General features: G+C 46.4%; 2 protein-coding genes across 2 annotated transcripts; both read right to left on the reverse strand.

The window, feature by feature from the left end:
- Positions 1-528: 528 nt before the first annotated feature.
- On the reverse strand, positions 529-13,293 carry ezh2 (enhancer of zeste 2 polycomb repressive complex 2 subunit). The gene is made up of 19 exons (XM_070985909.1): positions 12,908-13,293; positions 10,478-10,601; positions 8,870-8,998; positions 8,657-8,776; positions 8,368-8,488; positions 7,873-8,052; positions 6,990-7,095; positions 5,679-5,842; positions 4,393-4,490; positions 3,984-4,221; positions 3,504-3,670; positions 3,080-3,215; positions 2,637-2,762; positions 2,365-2,543; positions 2,148-2,243; positions 1,728-1,809; positions 1,500-1,580; positions 1,327-1,411; positions 529-1,129 (listed from the first exon to the last, which is right to left on the reverse strand). The coding sequence occupies exons 2-19, from the start codon at positions 10,592-10,594 to the stop codon at positions 1,069-1,071; spliced, it is 2,286 nt and encodes a 761-aa protein (XP_070842010.1). The 5' UTR covers positions 10,595-10,601; positions 12,908-13,293; the 3' UTR covers positions 529-1,068.
- Positions 13,294-15,025: 1,732 nt separating this feature from the next.
- LOC139346677 (caspase recruitment domain-containing protein 8-like) lies at positions 15,026-16,251 on the reverse strand. Its single transcript, XM_070985887.1, has one exon. It carries the CDS (start codon positions 16,229-16,231, stop codon positions 15,026-15,028), a length of 1,206 nt encoding a protein of 401 aa, XP_070841988.1. The 5' UTR covers positions 16,232-16,251.
- Positions 16,252-19,674: the final 3,423 nt, after the last annotated feature.

Consider the following 19,674-nt stretch of genomic DNA (forward strand, 5'->3'; position numbering starts at 1 on the left):
GAGTCTGCAAACGAGCCGTCTCGTGTCCATCGGCAGCGTTCAGTCGTCTCTGATCTGAGGACGCGTGCTGGTGTCTGAGTGACATGACGTTGCAATGTGACAGGATAAAACAGGACTTTTTCAGTAGACCCTGAAGGCATCGTGAGTCTGAGTCGCCCTCGCCTCCAATTTCCTTTTTCTCAGTTAATCAGCAACTAATTTGATAACAGCAAAGAGCTGAAATTTGCTGCTTCCAGCTTCATAAGTGTGAGGATTTTGCTTTACATCTTTCTAATCTGAGTACTTTTGGGTTTTGGACAATGACCACACTTGATGCGCTGGACTCGACTGTCCGATCATCTCAGCTCTCACTGGCTTCACTCGCCGCTTTGTGAGCAGCCTCCTGATTAACGGACAGACAGTGATCTGGCACTCTGAGGAGTGTGTGTTCACACTCCACACACACACACACACACACACACACACACACACACACACACACACACACACACACACACACACACACACACACACACACACACACACACACACACACACACACACACACACACACACACACACACACACACACACACACACACACACACACACACACACACACACAGCTGACCCACGTGTGGCACACAGCACAAAGTCCAGAGTCCAGTCAGCTGTGAGAGCGGCTGGTGGAGGATTTTGGTCCCTGAAGCTTGACTGGAAAAGCAGACGCGTCGCGGGTTCGTCTCCGAACGCGCCGATTTAAAAAAAAAACCACAAAGTCAGTTTGTTGGTGATCTGCAGCTTCAGCTGAGGGAGGATTTATGAATGTGAGACTCCGCCTCGACAGGACAGGAAGGTTTGTTGACAGAAGAAAAATCACGAGAAGAAAAACGAGGAACAGATATGAAAAGTTTCAAAAAAAGAAAAAAGGTGGCAAAGAACAAAAAACAGCATCAAAATTCTGCTTCAAATATTCCCAGTTTTCCTGAAGCTTTCTAGCATTTTGACAACATTTCCTGAAGTGAAGGTGTGTTTGTGTTTGAGTGTAAGGCCTTTGTGTCGTCGATCCACAGGAGGTAGAAGTCTGAGTCAGGCGATCTCCATCTCACGCTCGATGCCGACGTACTTCAGCGCGTCAGCCTGGCTGTACCTGCCGGGCGCGCGCACACACGCAAACACACACACACGCACGCACGCACGCACGCACGCACGCACGCACGCACACACACACACACACACACACACACACACACACACACACACACACACACAATTACTGATTAATTTGCTGATTATTTTTCTTTGTCGTGGTGAAGGTAAAAGAGTCAAACTGTGGGCGTCACCGACCTGTAGTCAAAGAAGAGCTCCTCTCCGGTCTGGATGGCTCTCTTAGCAAAGATTCCTATCCTGTGATCCCCGTTCACCATCATCACTGCGGAGGAGAGAGCGTGACAGCGACACGAGAATTAACGACGTCCGAGCGTGAACACAAACGCCTCATCTCTCCAACAGCTGCTTACCTTTTGCATAGCAGTTGGGGTTGACAGAATGGTTGGCAAAGCGGATCTTGTTGCCTTTCCTCGTGGCATCGACAACAAAGTCTGTGGAGAAAAGAAAACTTCGTGTTGGAGTGACATGTTCAGATCTTCAGTTTATCCCTTTGATAAAGCTTCTCAGCCTCTGTTCTTCTCAAATGTTCCAGTGTGTGAGTGTGTGTGTGTGTGTGTGTGTGTGTGTGAGTGTGTTACCGTTGTTGAGGTTGAAGAGGAAGCTGCACATGTATTTGTCGTAGACTTTCCCTCTGCGATCTGCTTCATCCTGAGAGATAATCTGTGACGACAGAAGTCCAACAAACATTTAGGTTTAAGATGGAGAGGGTTCAAAACCAGATCAGATCTTTGCAGCATTTGGGATTTTGTACTTTAACAAACTTTGGAGGTGTCTGTTAAACACATGGAGGGAGCTCAGCCTCACACACAGATTGTTTTTGCATTTCTTCCTGTCAGAGGTGAACAGTGCATCTTTACAGACAAACTCATCAGAAATAACGGAGGCGTCAGAGGAACATGAACCCAGTGACCCCCCTCCACTAAGAAACTCTCTAAGATGATCCAAACTGAGGCCAGCTGACCCCTCACGCCTCCGTGTCTCTGACAGTGGCGTCCTACCTCTCCACAGTACTCAGAGATGAACTCATTTTTCTGAACCGGCTCCTTGATGAAGATGCCCCAACCTGCCACGTCTGACGGGGCCAGCAGCAGGTGCTGAGAGACAGAGAAACAGGTGAGAATGTGCTGCAGATACTCAGCAACAGGCGGACATGTTGGACGTTCTGAGGAGAAAAGCGTGTGTCTGGTAGGATCAGCTCGGTGAACACTGTGGTACCTTCTTGGCGCCTCTCTGAATGGAGCAGTTCTTGCAGGACACGTTCTTGCTGTCCCAGTGGTCGGCGGCGCCGCAGGTCAGGCAGAGGTCGGGGTCACACTCCCTCACTGCCAGGTAGCAGGGACACTGCTTGGTGTTACACTGAGCTTTGCAGCGACAGCCGGGGAAGCGGTTCTGACCTGCAGCCGCACACCAAAAGGAAACACGTCAGAGCGAAGTCGCTTCATTTCTGATGAATTACTGCAGGAACCATCAGGAACGTCTGTTCTCACACTCAGAGCTGCACTGGCAAAACTTCTCGCAGAAGTTCTGAGCGGTGACGCAGGGACACGAGGAGTCGCAGGGCTGCCGCGGGTGGTCACATGGCTGGTAATTATACACATGATTGGACGAGCCATCTGTGGAGAAGAGGTGCAGACGAGTGTTTATTTCTGTGTGGACAGCATCGACGCTGAGGACGCGCTCACGTGTTTTCAGCCACAGGTCATAATTCAACAAAGATCAGCTCAGATTTCACTTAGATCCTGATGAACTGGAGATTTTAAAGCAGCTGAAGTGTGTTTGCTGTCTGATATTTACGAGCATTACAGCCTCACAGTTACTCTACCACAGCGTTAAACTTTCAGCCTTTTCATTTCATGTGTTTCACTCCAAACCTGCCATGTTTGAGTTCTTTTACACGAATAAACTAAGAAGTGCTGAATTGACCTCTGACCTTTCTTCAGCTGGATCTTTCTGCAGTGAGTGGCCCACAGTCTGTGTTTCCTCTTCTTCTTTCTCGGCGGTGTGTCCTCGTCTTCAGCGGGAGCCCGAGCGATGATGCTCGACTCTTTGACCCTGAACTCGTAAACCTGCAGGACAGAGTCGAGGTGCCGGTTTGGACTGTGTGCGTCCATCACACTTCGTTTTGTCTTCACATTTAATATAAAACATTAGACAGCAGTGCAGCGTTTTGAGTGAAGAGAAGTGTTTACTGAACTACAGTAAGCTGCTAAATGTCTCTTATGTGTCGTAACTAAAACATATGCATTTATTCCTTTTCCCCGTAGCTTTAGTTTACCTGTGAGGATGCTATTGACTAGAAGTCTAATAAAGTGCATCAGAAATGGATGATCCAGCGTCAGTCCCGGGCGGCTCACCTGTCTGCAGGTCTTGGTGCCGATGAGCCGTGCGATGGCGCAGAAGTTGTCGTAGTACGTCCCGATGAGAACCCTGAACAGAGAGGCTTCAGCGCCGCTCCACTCCACCGCTTCAGCCTCAACGCTCAGCTTCATCTTCACTGGCGTCTGACACCGCGAGTTTCCCTCTGCACACACACCACACAGCGTTTAGGACAGGAGGTCTCGCTCTGGACGAGAGGCTTCTGAAGAGCGAGCAACTAAAACTGGTTGAGCTGAAGGAGCCGCTGTTTGTCTGATCTGAGTAACCTTCACGGCTCTTCAGACACAAAACAGACTTTTAGTTCGTCCGGTTCCACCGTTGCTGCTGTTAACAAAGAGCAGCTGTAGAAACCTTGAATGTTGGGTGTTGTTTGGCTTTTCCAAGGAGCCTATGAGGACATTCACTGCCAAAAAGAACTGAACTTCAGTGGCAGGCGACCCAACGAGGGGAGACTGTACCTGAGCTGCTGGTGTTTTCGTCCTTCTTGTCGTCGTCGTCTTTGTCGTTGTCTCGCTCGTCTTCTTTGCTGCCCTCGCGGTCGCTGTCCGTGTCTTTGGTTTCCGAGGAAACGGTGGGGGTGCTGGGCCGGCTGTTGCTGTTCGGCAGTCGACCGCGGCGACGGCCCACCGTGCGTTTAGAGGGCGTCTTGGCCCGCTCAGCGACCACGCCGGCCGGGTACTCGCTCACCATCCCGTCCTGCGTGAAACACCAGTACACTAAACATCTGCTGGTGGTGACGGAGCAGCCAAAGTCATATTCTGTCACACTTTCAGTCACATGTGTCTGATAGACCCGTGCAGGTGGACGCAGAGCGAGATGAGGTCAACAACGAACACTGTGATGCCGTTATGAATGAATCCTACACACCTGTACCAGGTACATGTAGCAGTCCAGGCCGCAGGGTTTACTGTCCACCAGGTTCTCCAGGTTCTTGCGCTTGTAGGTGTTTGGAGTTGCATGGAAAGCTAAAAGAGGAGAAACGAGAGTAAAACATTTAACAAACAAGCCGCCTGTTAAAAAGATGCTCAGACCACATTTATTAAATAACCTGTGAGGCCTGAGTTTAAACTCAGGTCGCTGGCCAATAACAGCGCTCTATTCCCCAACTTTAACACCTCAATACCTCTCTCCTTTTTCTTTGTGTTAAGTAACATGACCAAATATCAAAGTACAAATCACCTCTCAACTGCAAGTGGAAGCTGTGAGTTATTATTTATGTGGCGACATATTTTGAGTTCAGGATTTTTACTGCGGAGCCCAAAACTCACTCAGTGTCCTGATCTGACTGAATAATAGCGACGGTGCCAGAGTAAAAACCTGCTCTGCTTTATGCAGATGCCAGTCCAGCAGACTGGCTCAGTGCATCCTCACTCTTCAGAGAAAGGTCATTGTAGCACGTTAACGCCACGTTATGCCTGAGAAGAGCTTTAGGGTGAATCCCATTTCTCTTTTCTACCCCTACCCCTTAGCCCTACCCCTTGTCCCTTGCCCCTTGAAACGGAGTGCCAAGGGGTAGGGCCGAAAGTCAACCCCTCCGAATTGGGACACCCCTTCGACAATCGCGTACGTCATCAGTAGTCGCCGCTGCCTCTTACGTTGGCAGATGCGATAAGCTAATGCTACCGTCACATTCAATTTGTGTATGACATTCCTGCATGTTGTATCCCACAACGCTGTCTATGTAACTGAATACCAGCAGCGAGGTTGCCAAAGGTATTATTGATAACGTTATCACTGCAGATTATCAGGCTGCCCACAGAGCACCGCTAGTGGCATTCAGCCTGGCAACGGTAACCACGTAACTGAAGCCTTGACTACTATCGATTTTTTTCGGGGGTTTTTTTACGAGGAAAATGCCCACTACACATTGAAACAATGTTAAAATAGACAATAAAGTGGTTTTCGTACATTTTAAAACTTCGTTCATGGAGAAAATACCGGTCTTGCAAGGCATTCTGAGAAATCTGTCGTACCCCTCTGTTTGGAGTGTGCCTCGGAAAAATCTCCGTTTGGAGGGGTACATAGCCCTACCACTTCCCCCTACCCCTCCGTCATAATGGGAATTGGGACACTCCTACCCCTCCACGTGAACGCGCAAAACGGAGGGGGAGGGCCAAGAGGTGAAATGGGATTCAGCCTTAGTGTGTGCTCACGGTGGAGGAAGCAGTCGTATTTGAAGCAGCGTCTGCAGAACAGAGTGTGGAAGGAGTGCAGGCTCTGCTCGCGCTGCACGGAGCGAGCGTTCGGCCCGTCGATGTTGGGCGTGCATTCAGGGGGCAGAGCGCCGGGCAGCTGCTGCTCCGTCAGCTCCTTGTACCTGACGGACGGACAGACAGAGGGAGGGACAGACAGACAGAGGGAGGGACAGACAGAGAGACATCAAAGCTGCTTTAAGTCATGAACTATGAAAGAGAAACACATTAAAACACACGTGCACACTCCAGGGTTTCTACTGCGTTTCTGTCAAACTCATAATCATGTGAGTCACTAACAGGGAGATTTAGCACTAACAGTCTGTCGCTGCACATTTCCACCACAACACTCTTCAGGACGTCTGCAATCAATCAGTCTGATCTGAACATTGAAGTCTTCCTCAGCTGTGTAGAAACCTGATATGTGCACTGGGGCGCGCACACGCACGCACGCACGCACACACACACACTTAGTTTTGTCACAATAGCAGAGGCTTCCATTCAAACTTCACGTCTAAATATTTGACCGTGGTGCAAAGATAAACAGACAGCACGTTGTGGGACTGGGTGAACCAGATTTTCAGTTGACTGATCCACGATCAGTTGATCTTTGCACCTGTGCCTCTTCTCACAGCAACGTGCAGACATGTGACATGTGGGCGTTGACCGATGGTCAGTAACGGTGGTGGGTGTTGTGTAGATGTTGTTATTGTTATTTGTGGTCCAGTCAAACCACATGAAGTGTAAAATCACCAGCTGGAGTTCAGGAAGAGACGCTAAAAGGTTTGTCAAAAGGTAAAAGTACATGATCGCTGCTAATCTGTGGAACAAAAAGAGACGGTTCTCCTCTCAAAGCCTGAGATTATTGGTAATCATCTGATCTAATCTTCAAAAATCAACTGGAATTGAAATGAATAAAAGACTTCAGTCAAACCAGGAGTTTAGTATATCATTAATATTCATATATAACATGTATACATGAATATAAATATAACATGTTCATGTTCAACGTCACACAAACAGCCAATATAAATTTCAGCATTCACACAAATATTTTCAAAAGGACTCTAAATGTGGTCAAAAATGCCGGCAGGACACTTTACAATAAAGTTAATTAGAAAAGACGATTTAAAAAGTCAAAAGTAGATTTTGAAACATTTAACATTGCTGATAAACAAAAAGATGAAAGTCTATGCGTATAAATGAATTTGTGCCTCTGTTATTGTCACACAACACCAACACACTCACACACGAACAAACAAACCCACTAACTTCTCTTTGAGCTCCTCTGTGGAGCCCTTGTCAGGGAACATGGAGGAGATGGCTTCAAAAATCTTGTCAGAGGGAAACTTCTTGGTGCTGTCGCTGCTGCTTCGGCCTGGAGATGACACACACACGCACACGCACACGCACACGCTTTGCATCAGCGCTGCCAGGTATGTTTTCATTTAAAGCTCACAAGCTCACAAACGATGTTCAGCCACCAAGAAAAGAGGAAAACTGGGTATTTCTATCTTTAACAGTTCTTTAAAATCAGAGCGGTCGTGTGTGGCGCTTATGTCTTTTTAAACCTTGAGAGTCTGACAGACGGCTGCTTAGGTCTGACTTCCACCTCCACATCTCTGTGCAGGCTGCACTGAGTGGTGGTCAACCAGCCCCCCATGTCCCCTGACCCCCGTGGCACAAACCACTCGGCCACGCCTCCTGCAGCCGCTGTCCTCTGTTGTGTTTTTAAACATGGCGGGAGAAAACGTTCTAGCACAGTGACAAGCTGAAGCCACGCTTTAGGCTCACCTCGCCCAAGGTTTAGTTAGCGACGCTCAGTTCAGTTACAGCAACTCAAAGTGTTTCATGACACACACAGAGTCAAGCAGCATCTCGACGTATGTGCGTCTGCTTTCTGGTAATACACATATCGAATACAAAGGCAGAGCTGGAGCTGCATCCAGCACCATTACACTTTACCAGGAGCTGCTTTTCTGGTTTGTCTCTGAAATTCAGCATGTTTGCATTGAAAGTGCATCAAAACAATGTAATATTTAAAAGTCTCATGAAGGATTAAAGCGGCAGAAAACACTCAAACAAAGATGGCTGCATGCTGTCACCACATTCACGTGAACGGATGATGATCACCGGCGTCCCCGTGATGACTTACTCTCATTGTTCATGAGCCCGTCCTTGCGGGGGTCCTCTGGATGCTCCTTGCTGTCACACAACTCCATTTTGTCTACCTTGAAGTCCTGTTCTTCCTCCTCCTCATCATCCTCGTTGTCACTGTACTGTGCCAGAGCGCTGACCAGCTCCACGAATATCTCATCATTGATGAAGCCGCACTCTGCGAAACACGAGACACACACCAAACGTTTTATTGAGCGTGAAGGTATGCGTCCTCTGCGTCGTCTCTGCAGCGGGTCTCACAGCGAGTCAATCCAGCAAGACTCCGCCTCGGCCATCAAACAGAAAACACACACACACCCCGAGTGTATGTTTAACACGGTGCTATTTTCAGTCTGAATACACACTGAGATGTTGATACAATCTGTGTCAATATAAAGCCGGTGCAGAAAAAACTACCTTGTTCCTTCAACCATTAAGAAAACTACTCCAGTGAGAAGTTTTCATCCTCACGTTACGAACCGCTGATCCTCACCTCTGTCCCCGTGGACCTTTCCATCGTAGTTCTTGATCAGCTCTTCTATAAAAGTACCGTCCTGGTCCAGGATCTCGTCTCCCATGTAGGGGATGTTATGGAGCACCGTCTCATCCTCCACCTGATGCAAGGACAGAACGCAGACACAGAGAGACATCTGTGCTTAAAATGGTCCCAACCACTGACCAATCACTGATGCTTTTGTTTCACAACTAGCCACAAAAATACTCCACAGCACGTTTTACGCTCTGATTTTCACGTCGTGCAGCTGTTACATGTTTACACCCACCATGAAGTTCTGCTGCAGCGGCGACCACGAGTACATGACCGGGACTGAGGCCACAGCGTTCAGAGTCTTCAGAGGGATGACCTGCCTGCGGAACTCAGAGAAACCACTGTCCACCGTGCACTGCACAGGGCAGCAGAGACAAGGCAGAGTCAGAACACCTTCAGAGGCTTTTCCCACATGTCAGCGCACTGAGAAGAGCGTTACTCTGCTGACCTCTCGGGTGCCCCTTAAGGAGCCCACAGACGTCATGATGTGAACCGGCTGGATCCGCCTGGTCTTCCACTCCTGGTTCAAAATGTCAGTTCGCTCCATGATCTTCTGACGGTTGGTGTTGAACATGCTCTGAAAGAGATGCAAGAAAGAAAAGAGAGAAAACTTATCAGCCAAAATGTGCCATCACTTGACAGGTGCTGGCTAACACTGCTAAAACACTGACTGAGATTTATGCACCAAAAAGAGGAAAAACATTACTGCCGTTCAAAGTGCCATCGTGTGATTACTGATGTACAGAAGCAGGTTTCCACAAGTGCCAGCCAGATTTCAGAGTACCAGCTGTTCTCCATCTGAACCATTTCACACCTTACATGTACTTTTACACTGACATTTTTCATAGATCTAATGACTGGATTTGGGCCTGTGTAACTTTGAGACGTCCTCACAGGGAGAGCTAAAAATGCTGCTGACGTAGAGAGGAAATGAGAGTGCTAGCAACGCTGGCATGCAAGCTTGATATTTCCTGTTGCCACTTTTCATGATTGAAGACTTCTTATAAAAGAACGACGAAGAGTATGATTTTACTGTCTAGTCCTCACATTAGTGATCGTAACGTGCAGCGGCTTAGCTTAGTTTTACCAAAGGTTAGAGACCACAGAAAATAAGAAAAAGTTGAAAATCCAGCACTCAGGTCAACTGCGCAAACTCCATCATCTGTCGATGAAGAGCAGTTAAGAACAGAGGAGTTATCAGATCAGCTTAGAACAGACTGGTTTAGAAGGACAGCTCTGGCCTGGGGTGCCCGCTCGACCTGGTCGAGGCAGTGGGAGAAAGGAGGATGAAGGCTAAGCTTCCATCCCTGATGATCCCACCCCATGCAGGACCCTCTGATAGCCCTGGAAAGCTCCTTCAGGAGCTGCGTCACCTGCAGATACTGCAGCTCCTTCCTTCCTGCTGCTCTCACGCTGGACAATCCAAACTGATCCCAGTAGACCAAACACACCGAAACTGGTAAATTCACTCATGTGCAGTATCAACATCAATCAGTACTTCCTACATGCACTGTCGGTTTTTCCTGTTTGAACCATTATATTCTTTACTTATCTATCATTTCCTGCATCTTTAAAACTTTTCTAACTGATTCTTCTTGTTATTGCACCTTCTTTGCTGCTGTAACACGGCAGATGTCCCCGCTGTGGCATCAATAACAGATTTTCTTATCTTATCATGTGCTTCAGTTCCAGAGCAGCAGCTTAACGGACCCTGTGGTGAAGACTGTTTCCCTTCTTAATCTAGAGCTGTTTTACATGTGGAAACAGTGAACTGGAAGAGTTTACTGCAGTTTTTACATCTATACTCAGTTCATGCGTTTTGTTGTTGCTAAGGTTAAAGGAGAGAGGTAGACAACAGCTGACAATTATGACACTGTAATAAATGACTAATCGCACATACCAGTATTTTGGCAGGTGATAACATATATTATTCCATTTTTATTTGCATCATCGTAATACAGTTGAATGCTACAGTGAATCAGCCTGTTTTAACACCACTCCCTTAGTCGACTTGGGTGAACATCTGCTGAGTGTGAAGGTCCATGTGTGGACAAACCTTGACCTCATCGGCCCGTCTGAAGCGTTTGAGCTGCCGAAGCCTCATGTACTCAGACTTCACCCTCCTCTTCCAGCAGGCAGGACCCTTCTCCGAGCGCTTCCCTGTCAGCACCATGATCAACCTGCAGCCAAACAGAAGGAGGAAGACAGTGAACACACACTGAACGCCTTCACATTTCGTATTTTCAGTCTTTGCAGGGACTCGCAGCTCTTGACCAGATTTAGGGCCTGAAACATAAGGAAACCAACACCATGGCCACATGAAGGCCTGCTTTTGATTAGCTCCAGTTCCACCAGCCTTTCATGTATTCATCACTTCCACATTTGAGACTTTTGTATTGATGATTATCCTCCACCTGCTGATATAAGCAGTGCTCCAATACTGGTGCAATCAATACAAAGTCTGCTACACAGCAATTGATTTTAACCCATTTTGCAAAGACCAACCCTATTCCTCAACAACAAAACTGCACACACACAGGCCTGAAATACAGATGTACAAACACAGAGCCCACAGACATGCAACTGAGGGGAAGATCTTAGAGTAATGGTGCTGCCACATAGCATAACTTCCATAAATCTGAAGACTTTATAGAACTTCATCTAAGATATGGACAGGGGAGTCTCAATATGACCACAGCATAGTCTAATTAAACTGACACAGAGCAATGCAGAGGCCTCAGATCACCATGTTAAAAGACAGCACAATCATCAGACTCAGCTACCATTATATCTTCATTTAGCTTTCTATTTAATTTGAGGGGGAAAAACAAAATCTGGGCTGTGATTCAAATGTCTGGTTGGCTAAAAGACTCACAGCAACAATATAAAAAACAGCTTCTGTTCAGTTTTCAGTTCTGCGTTCACGTGTCAACACTGAAGATGGTTGAAACGCAGGTGACCGGATTTTCCTGTCCTCTTTGCCAAGCCCGCTGTGCACTGGGGGAAGCTGAACAGGAAATCCACGTGTTCACTTCTTTGTTCTTTCACCACTCTCTGTGTAAATTACAACAGTTGTGCGTTCACATGTAGCAGCGAGATCCATTTGCCACCGTGTTAGTCAGCGCGAGTCGCTGCCTACCAGCCTGGCTGGTCTGATTGAAATCTCACACTTTCGATTAGACATGTCAGGCGGCTGTCATGGAGACATGCTGGTGAGCCATGTGTCAGATTGTCGGAAATGTGGAGGACAGCAGTGGTTACACACATTTTGACGTACTTAACCTTCAAACCACAGACTGAGCTGAGATCAGAAGCAGCCAAGTATTAAAATAAAAATGGAGTGTTTTAGTGAATCCCTCTGCCAATCCAAATATGTTTTGCTGGCAATTTCCAAGTTATTATGCATCATTCCTGCCAATAAGATCTTACAGCACACTCAGCTGCCAGTCAGAGACATACCTGTTAACATCTAATCTACCCTTACTGATACACAGAATATTAAACCACCACTCAGTGTAATGGAACAACTCAAGGGCACCACAAACTACACAATTAAAAATGACCAGAAAGCTGAAACAACACCATACCATCGTTTTCATGAAGGTAATATTTACTGGAGGGCTGGTTTGGTGTACCTAAAAGCTGGCAACTGAGTTTATATGAAACTCCTTATCAACGTGTGGCTGTTTGACTTCACTCTCGCAGGTCGGACAAACGCTTCCTGGGTCATGTGTCAGCACTTTGGTTGACTCCATTCTTCCAGTTTATTTCATGCTGTGAGTGAATCTTGTACTCACAAGGCATGTTAGACAAAAGGGTAATTTTAGTAGAACTGTAACTCTTTTTTCCAACAAGCAAGATGAGACAATGCCTCAAAAAACACATGTTGATGCTGACATTAGTATGTGAAGGGTCGATCACTTTATTAATTTCAATAATCACCCGGGTTTGAAGAAACCCCTCCACAAAGATCGTTGCTGTCCGTCTAAGATGTCAGTAAACTAGTACAATTTAACGTTACTGAAACGTCCAGAAAGAGGTTTAGTTGGGTAACAACATAAACAAGTCTGGTTCAGAATCGTATCAACGAGCATTCTGAGCGACCACTGGGCGAGCTAGCTACAAACAACAAGCAAGCTTCAAGCTAACGATAGCTTGCCGATGTCGTGCCAAGTTTGCATCCCCTCTAACTGTTTTTCCTAGCATACAAACCGCCTCGCCGTGGCTCTACAGATTAAAGACTTCATTTACTGTCTGTCGTGGATGTTTTCTTCCCACAAACTACGTTTAGAAAGTTGCCATCTTTACGAGGGACTCAGTTCTGACAGGTATACAAAATTTGGCACGACACCCCGGCGAGCTAGCTAACAGTTGGTTAGTTAACAAAGATTGAGGCACCCACAAAGCATCAAGAGCAGACCCGGGTCATTTGAATCGCAACGAAAGCGCTGGAAATAAAGACAGCAGCACTGACAGCTTCTCCTACCTGCACAGGAGGCTCAGTCCTCATTCAACGGGGTGATCCGGGATCGATATGACAAACACTGGCAAAGTCGTCCTTTGTGTTGGGGATTAGCTGGCTCCGTGTTCCGGCTAGCTGCAACGTTAGCTTGGCGGCTAGCTAGCACTTAGCTCAGAAGGAGGGAGCGAATCACTTTGCTCGACACCGGCTTAACGTACCCAGAGCCGGCAAACAAAAAAAGCTGCCGTTTCACCACTTTAGCCCCGGCTTTCACACAAAACACACCGTGTTTATGGGTGGTAATCACGCCGTTTAATTTCACCCTGCCTGTAAACAATTTGTCCAATTTCAATGTTTCCGCCTCAGCACAGATAAGGTTCAAACTGTTCACCGTCTCGCACTCACCGCCCACTACGGCTGCAGTGGATTCAAGAGGCGCCAAACGTTTGGGCCAATCACAGAAGCTGACGTTAGGGCTTCCCAGTGTGGTGTCTCGCTATAGGTCGAGCTGTTAAACGGTGTTAGCCAATGAGACTTTGAATTGCGCTGGGGGGGGCCTGCAACGGAGACATGTGGACAGGTTCCCTTTGTTCTCTCATATGTCACTGAAATAAAACTACAAAATAGGTTATTTAACAGCTAAATTAACAGCGACCGTACATAATATAAAAATTTCTACCAGTACTGGAGACGCATGTCAGTTGTCATATTCATGTCGTTTTAAAAACGTTTTGTTAATCTTATGCTGTCTGAAATTAAGTCGAAAATCTCTTCAGAGCTGGCTCTGTATTTAGGTTATGTTCTGGCCATCTGAAGGCATATTGTCAACCTTCATATTGTCAACTTTCAGACAATATCTGCGGACAGCTCAGGTGACAGCACGTACACTGCTGTTACCTGCTCATCTCGTGCTAGACAGCCTCGGTTTTAATAGTAATGTAAATTTGTAAATCATAAATGGCGATATTTTGTCAACAAAACACACACGAAGGCTGCAAAACAGTGACTTCACGAAATCAATTAGATTCTATGGCCACAGCCAGCAAGGGCAAGGGTCGGCAAGTTTATTTAACCCCGCCCCTTCTGAACAGCCATTGGCTGACAGATCGAAACTGTCATCATGTTGCGTTCATGGACAAAGGAAAAAATGGACTATGAATCAAAATACATTTATTTCTTTGCCTCTAAACATGTTCGAGGACATGCAGAAAATACTCTGGGTGGCACCAAATTTTGTGTCTGATGGGACTTTTCCATTTAAAAAACTTTATTATCATCAACACAGATTACAGTATTACACGCTGATTACACTGTCAATAAACACAAACAATCAATTGTCTCTGACATGAAAGTATGTAAAAATACATGTAAAAAAAATTAGTATTAACTGTTTAAAAATACCAGATACAGCCAAATGTATACATATATATAGAGAGAGGGAAGATAGAGGTGAATTCCATGTATAGACAGACACACAAGTGAAGTAAAAATAAGACATTTTTTGAGTGGAGGGGTGCTTAAAATTAAATTAAATTATAGCTGAAGTAAAGGGAGTATTACATTTCAACTATTATATTTTTTCTCAGCTGTTTTTTGATTACAATGCATTAAAAAACATCAAAGAGTTAACATCAGTCAGCTACATTATAATCAGCTATGAAGAAGACACTCAGGTAACATAAAGGAGGAGGAAGGACACCAGAAAACAGAAAGGGGGGAAACCACAGGGTCACCATGAGCTCAGGGAAGTGTTTGACACAATCAAAAGCTCCAGAACCAGCACTAAATGGACCTTGTGGTGTGATTGTTATGTGGCCCTCCTGTCAGCCAGCAGATGGCTCTAAACCTCCTCTAAGTCTCCTCTCATGTTTATTTTGTACAAATAAATCAGGGAGATTCTTTGAAGCACATAAACTAGTTCACACAGCATCAGCAACAGGAAACCAATTAACTTGTCAGCCACACTCTGCTCTCTTTAGCTCTTACATTTTAGATCCATTTAAAACAATACTGTGAATGTTTAATCAGATACATTTGAAGCATTTACACATTTTATAAACACACTGGGGATTTGTGTTCAGTATCTCTTGCAGACGAAACTCTTAAACCGTATGTACGTATGAACGAGCTGCTCACGTAGCTTCAGATCAGGCCAAGGTGTTCACAGAGGAAGGGGTCGGCCTCACGCAGAAACTCAATCATCTCTGAACTGGCAGCTTCACCTTTCTTCCTCACTGTGTCGATAACACAGCGAGCTTTGTCTCTTTTGTTCGGCATGTCGTCCGCTGACTCCCTCTCAGAATCCGTCATCACCTTTGTCTCCAGCAGTCTGTCCAGCAGACTTTTGAGGACAGGTCCTGATATCCCATCGATGAAGCTGCTCCGCACGTCCAACAGCTTCTCATTGGGAGGGAGATTCAGAGCGCTCGGCCCGCAGGACCTTTTCCCTCCAGAGGACCAAAGACAGACTCGTCTTTCCCAGACGCTGTAGGAGCTGTTGGCTTCTCTCAGCAGCAGCTTCATATGTTTCACCATCTTCTCGAAATTCACCTGGAACGATGGGAAGTAGTTGTCATAGTCGTCACAGTCAAACTCCGCTTCTGTCGGTTGAACTAGAACGGACTCGTCTTCAGGACAAGTGGACAGAGCGTATTCCTGCTTGGGCTGCAGTTTACAGTGCGGGGACGTCTCTATGTAGCTCTCGTCTCCCACTAACTTCTTCCTGGTGCGCAGCACATCCCGCAGCACCACGTTCCTCGGCAGCAACAACACATTGAGGACGGACGTGGGGTCAGGATCGGCCGGGGGCCTGTAGAACAGCAGAACCAGCGCTCGCACCGGCTCAGCTGGTGAGTCTTCATCCTTCACATTACCGAAAGCAGAAAAGCCTGTGATGTCGATGATGACGTGAGTTTCTGTGACCTCATGAGGGGTGATAAACTCTACGCCCTCATCACTCTCATGAGCAGCTGACAGGAGGTGACGCCCCCCTGTGGACAGGATCTCACAGTGTGGGAGATGAAGCTGACGCACAGACTGCTGCACACATTTGATGTCAAACAGGGGTCCTGCAGGTCGCTTGTGGTGCTGGGACAGAAGCGTCCCGTTCCAAGGGACAGTCCTGTAAACCACGTCCCCTTCTCCGTCCATGTGGAACACCAGGCCTGTCACACTGCACTGGTACAGGCCTGGGCAGGAGCACCGGAAGCTGTAGGTCTCCTCGTCTTCATCAGCAGTGATATCAGGTGTGAACTCCTCACAGCTGCTTTTTAACAGCGCGTCAGGTGAGCTCTTTGCTCGTGTTAAGCTCTTGTTCTCTGCAGAGGATGTTTGACTCAGTGACGGCATGCTGTGAGAACGAGGCAAACAACTGTAGCCTCTTCTACTCCAACCAGGATCTGAGGAGGTCTGGAGGTCAGAAGGGATTGGCAGGGTGTTTGTGACTGAGTTGTTCACAGCTGTGACTGATGCCTCCATTTCCATCAGAGCATCACCGTCACCCTCTAACTTGATGTCAGACTGCATAGACAACAGCTCTAATGCATCTGCTCCACTTCCTTCAGTGCAGACAGTTGAGCCCCGGAGGACTGCAGGTCTGCCCTGTGGATATGGAGGACCAGCAACAGTTGGTGCTTTGGACTGAGAGCAGGAGTGTATTACGAAAGTAGAACTGGAATAATCAAAGTTATCTGTATTTTGTCTGTTTGGAAAATGTAAGATCTGGTCTGATGTTGGTGAAGTAGCTGAAAGAAAATGAGTGTCTCCATATTTACAAGACTCAGTTTCCCAACCAGAGCTGGCATGTGATTCGCTATGGATGGTTCTACCAGGTGAGTCACAAAAAGCAGAGTCTGAATTATCGTCATCATTGGTGGAGAGCTGACAGGTGGAAGGACCAGCTGATGCATGCAGCTCCATTTTCCTGATTTGATCCTGACTGACTCCTAGCATAGCATGTGCTGTAGAGGGGTGATTTTTTATCATTGCTGATTTTGTGAGTGTATCACGTACAGGCTGATTAAACGTGGAGTCGGGGGAATCAATGATGGGAGCAGAACTGAAGGAATCTTTATCATGTTTTTTCTTACTTTTGAAGCTGTGACCTTTGGAGTTTCCCTTCTGGGGATTATAACTTAAAGAGGACTCGAAGGGAGGAGGGGGAACTAGAGAGAAGGGCTCAAGATTAAGGCTACACCCTAAGGGGACAGTATCAACAGTCTTCTCCAGTGTGGACTCTCTGTAGTTGAACAGCGTGTCAGGAAAGCTCTTTTCTTGTGTAAAGGTTTTGCTCTTTGAAGAAGTTATTTGACTCAGTGAGGAACTGTTACAGGATGGCAAATCTGCTGTTATTATCTGAAAGGACTCTGAGGGCTGTTGAGGATGAGTATCAACAGGTACAGAATTTTCTGAGTAGTGGTCAGCAGTAACCGATGACCTTGTTTCTTCAAAGGCACTGTGGTCACCTTCAGGTTCACTTTGTGACTGCACTGGAAATCCCCATGGATCTTTTATTAGGTTTACTCCAGTCTTGGAGGTAGAGCCCTGGCCAACCATAGGGTTTTTTTCTGGATACAGATGGACAGCATTATAAGGCGTTATAAAGGAAAATGAATGGTTAGGAAAGCCAGGGCTGCAACCCTCTGACACTCTTGACGATTTCACTTTGCATCTTTGAACTAAAATTTCATGCCATGGTTTCTGTTGACTTCTGCTATTCCAGTTCAATGCAGCTGAGGACGGGGCTGAATTTATCAGAGGTTTTGGGTGAGTCAGTTTATTGGGAACTCCTTGTTCTTGCTGTTTGTCTCCAGTGCTGGGGCCTTGGAGAACACCAGTGCTGTTTTCTGGACATGGAGGGCCAGCGACAGAAGGATTACTGGCCATGAACGGTGGCACTGCACTGTGTAAGTTCTTACATGGGGTGTTATGATAATAAAGGGGGTCATCAGTCACTTTAAAATAATCCTTTGTGACACAATGTCCTATGCCTAAGTCATGATGGACTGTTGTTGTGGGTGAAACCTGATCTCTTGATCTTGAAGTGTTCACAGTCACACCTTCGGCTTCGCTGTTGTAGACAGGACTCCAGCTGCTGACTGATGGGTCGTATGAGAAATCAGACGGTTCAAGTGATTCTTGATACTGATGTCTGACATTATGATGTTCAGACTGAGCTGAGACGATTTGTTGCTGTGGGAGAGGAAAGGGAAGTGAGGGGAGAGGACGTCCTCTAGATTTAAACCTGCTTTCATAATCATGAAGCCTCCTGGAGGAAGAGGGAGAGGTTGAGGAACAACTGTGAGACAATCTGTGGATCCTTTTTCGTGGTATCTTATTCTGAACACCCTCCTCTGAAACTTTCACATCTGCAGTCGTCGTTTCTTCTGGGATGATAGTTAGGCTTCCTTGGTTTTTGTATAATGACTCATATCGGTCATCATTCCACTTTGTCTTCTTTGCCTGTAATGCATCACCTATCTTCCTAGAACTGCCTGCATCACATCCGGCAGAGAAGGGAAAGGAGGACGGTGGGTTGAGAGGAAATGTAACGTTTGGTAAGTGTTTTGGAGAGCCTTTACATTTTGGCACTCTTTCCTGGGAAACGCTCTGAAGGTCTTGATTGATTTGTTGTTGTGCTGAGTCATGGACTGTTGTTGTGGGTAAAACCTGATCTCTTGATCTTGAAGTGTTCACAGTCACACCTTCGGCTTCGCTGTTGTAGACAGGACTCCAGCTGCTGACTGATGGGTCGTATGAGAAATCAGACGGTTCAAGTGATTCTTGATACTGATGTCTGACATTATGATGTTCAGACTGAGCTGAGACGATGTTCTTGTTTTGTTGTTGTGGGAAAGGTAAGGGAAGTACGGGGAGAGGAAGTATATTATATTTTAACCACTTTTCATTCTCTTGACGTCTCATGACTGGATAGGAAGGAGTCGAGGAGGATCTTTGAAGGAGTCTGCCCTTCCTTTTGTCGGGCAGATTGCCCCAAACACTCTGCTCTGAAAACTTCTCATCTGCAGTCCTCATTTTGTCGGAGATGGATGTACGACTTCCTTCATGTTTGTATAATGACTCCTTCCATCCATCCATCCATTTTCTATACTGCGCATCCCTTTCAGGGTTGTGGGGGGTGCTGGAGCCTATCCCAGCCATCGACGGGCGAAAGGCGGGGTACACCCTGGACCGGTTAGTCGTGTATAATGACTCATTTCTGTTCATTTCTGAGCCACATGTCTTCTGACAACTTCCTGTGTCACACCATGCAGGGAGGGAAGCGGAAGCCTTTCCTCCTTGTGGTTCCATCTTTTTTCTTTGTTGAACTTGATCTCAGATAGAAACGTTTAAAACATCATCTTCATGTTGGCGTTTGTGTTTTTCAAATGGTTTCCAACCCTAAAATAAAGCAGAGAATGAAATATTCAAATCCTTTAAAGTATAATGTCTTAAAACATAATTCTAGATTGGTGTTTGCAAAGAAGAAAAAGAAGGAGAAGAAAAACTTGTGAATGCAGAAAAAGAGAGAAAACTACATAATTGTTAAATTCACAAGAGTCATTGTCTTACCGATGTTACGGCTCCATTAACACATCAGCTGCAGACAATCACCTGAGCCTTGAAACTTTTCTGCACTCTAACTGTCAGAATGAGCTCTTTTCTGTTCAGTCTCTGTCGTTTAGTTTGGAAACTAAACGATGAGTGCTGTCTCCACAACCTCCAGCCAGTTCCACATTGTATTACAGGTTTTTCTGCCTGTGAGATCACAGTATGTTTCAGGATGATGAGAC

Source organism: Chaetodon trifascialis, chromosome 18 (genome assembly GCF_039877785.1).
Source record: "Chaetodon trifascialis isolate fChaTrf1 chromosome 18, fChaTrf1.hap1, whole genome shotgun sequence".
In the NCBI taxonomy this organism is placed as follows: domain Eukaryota; kingdom Metazoa; phylum Chordata; class Actinopteri; order Chaetodontiformes; family Chaetodontidae; genus Chaetodon; species Chaetodon trifascialis.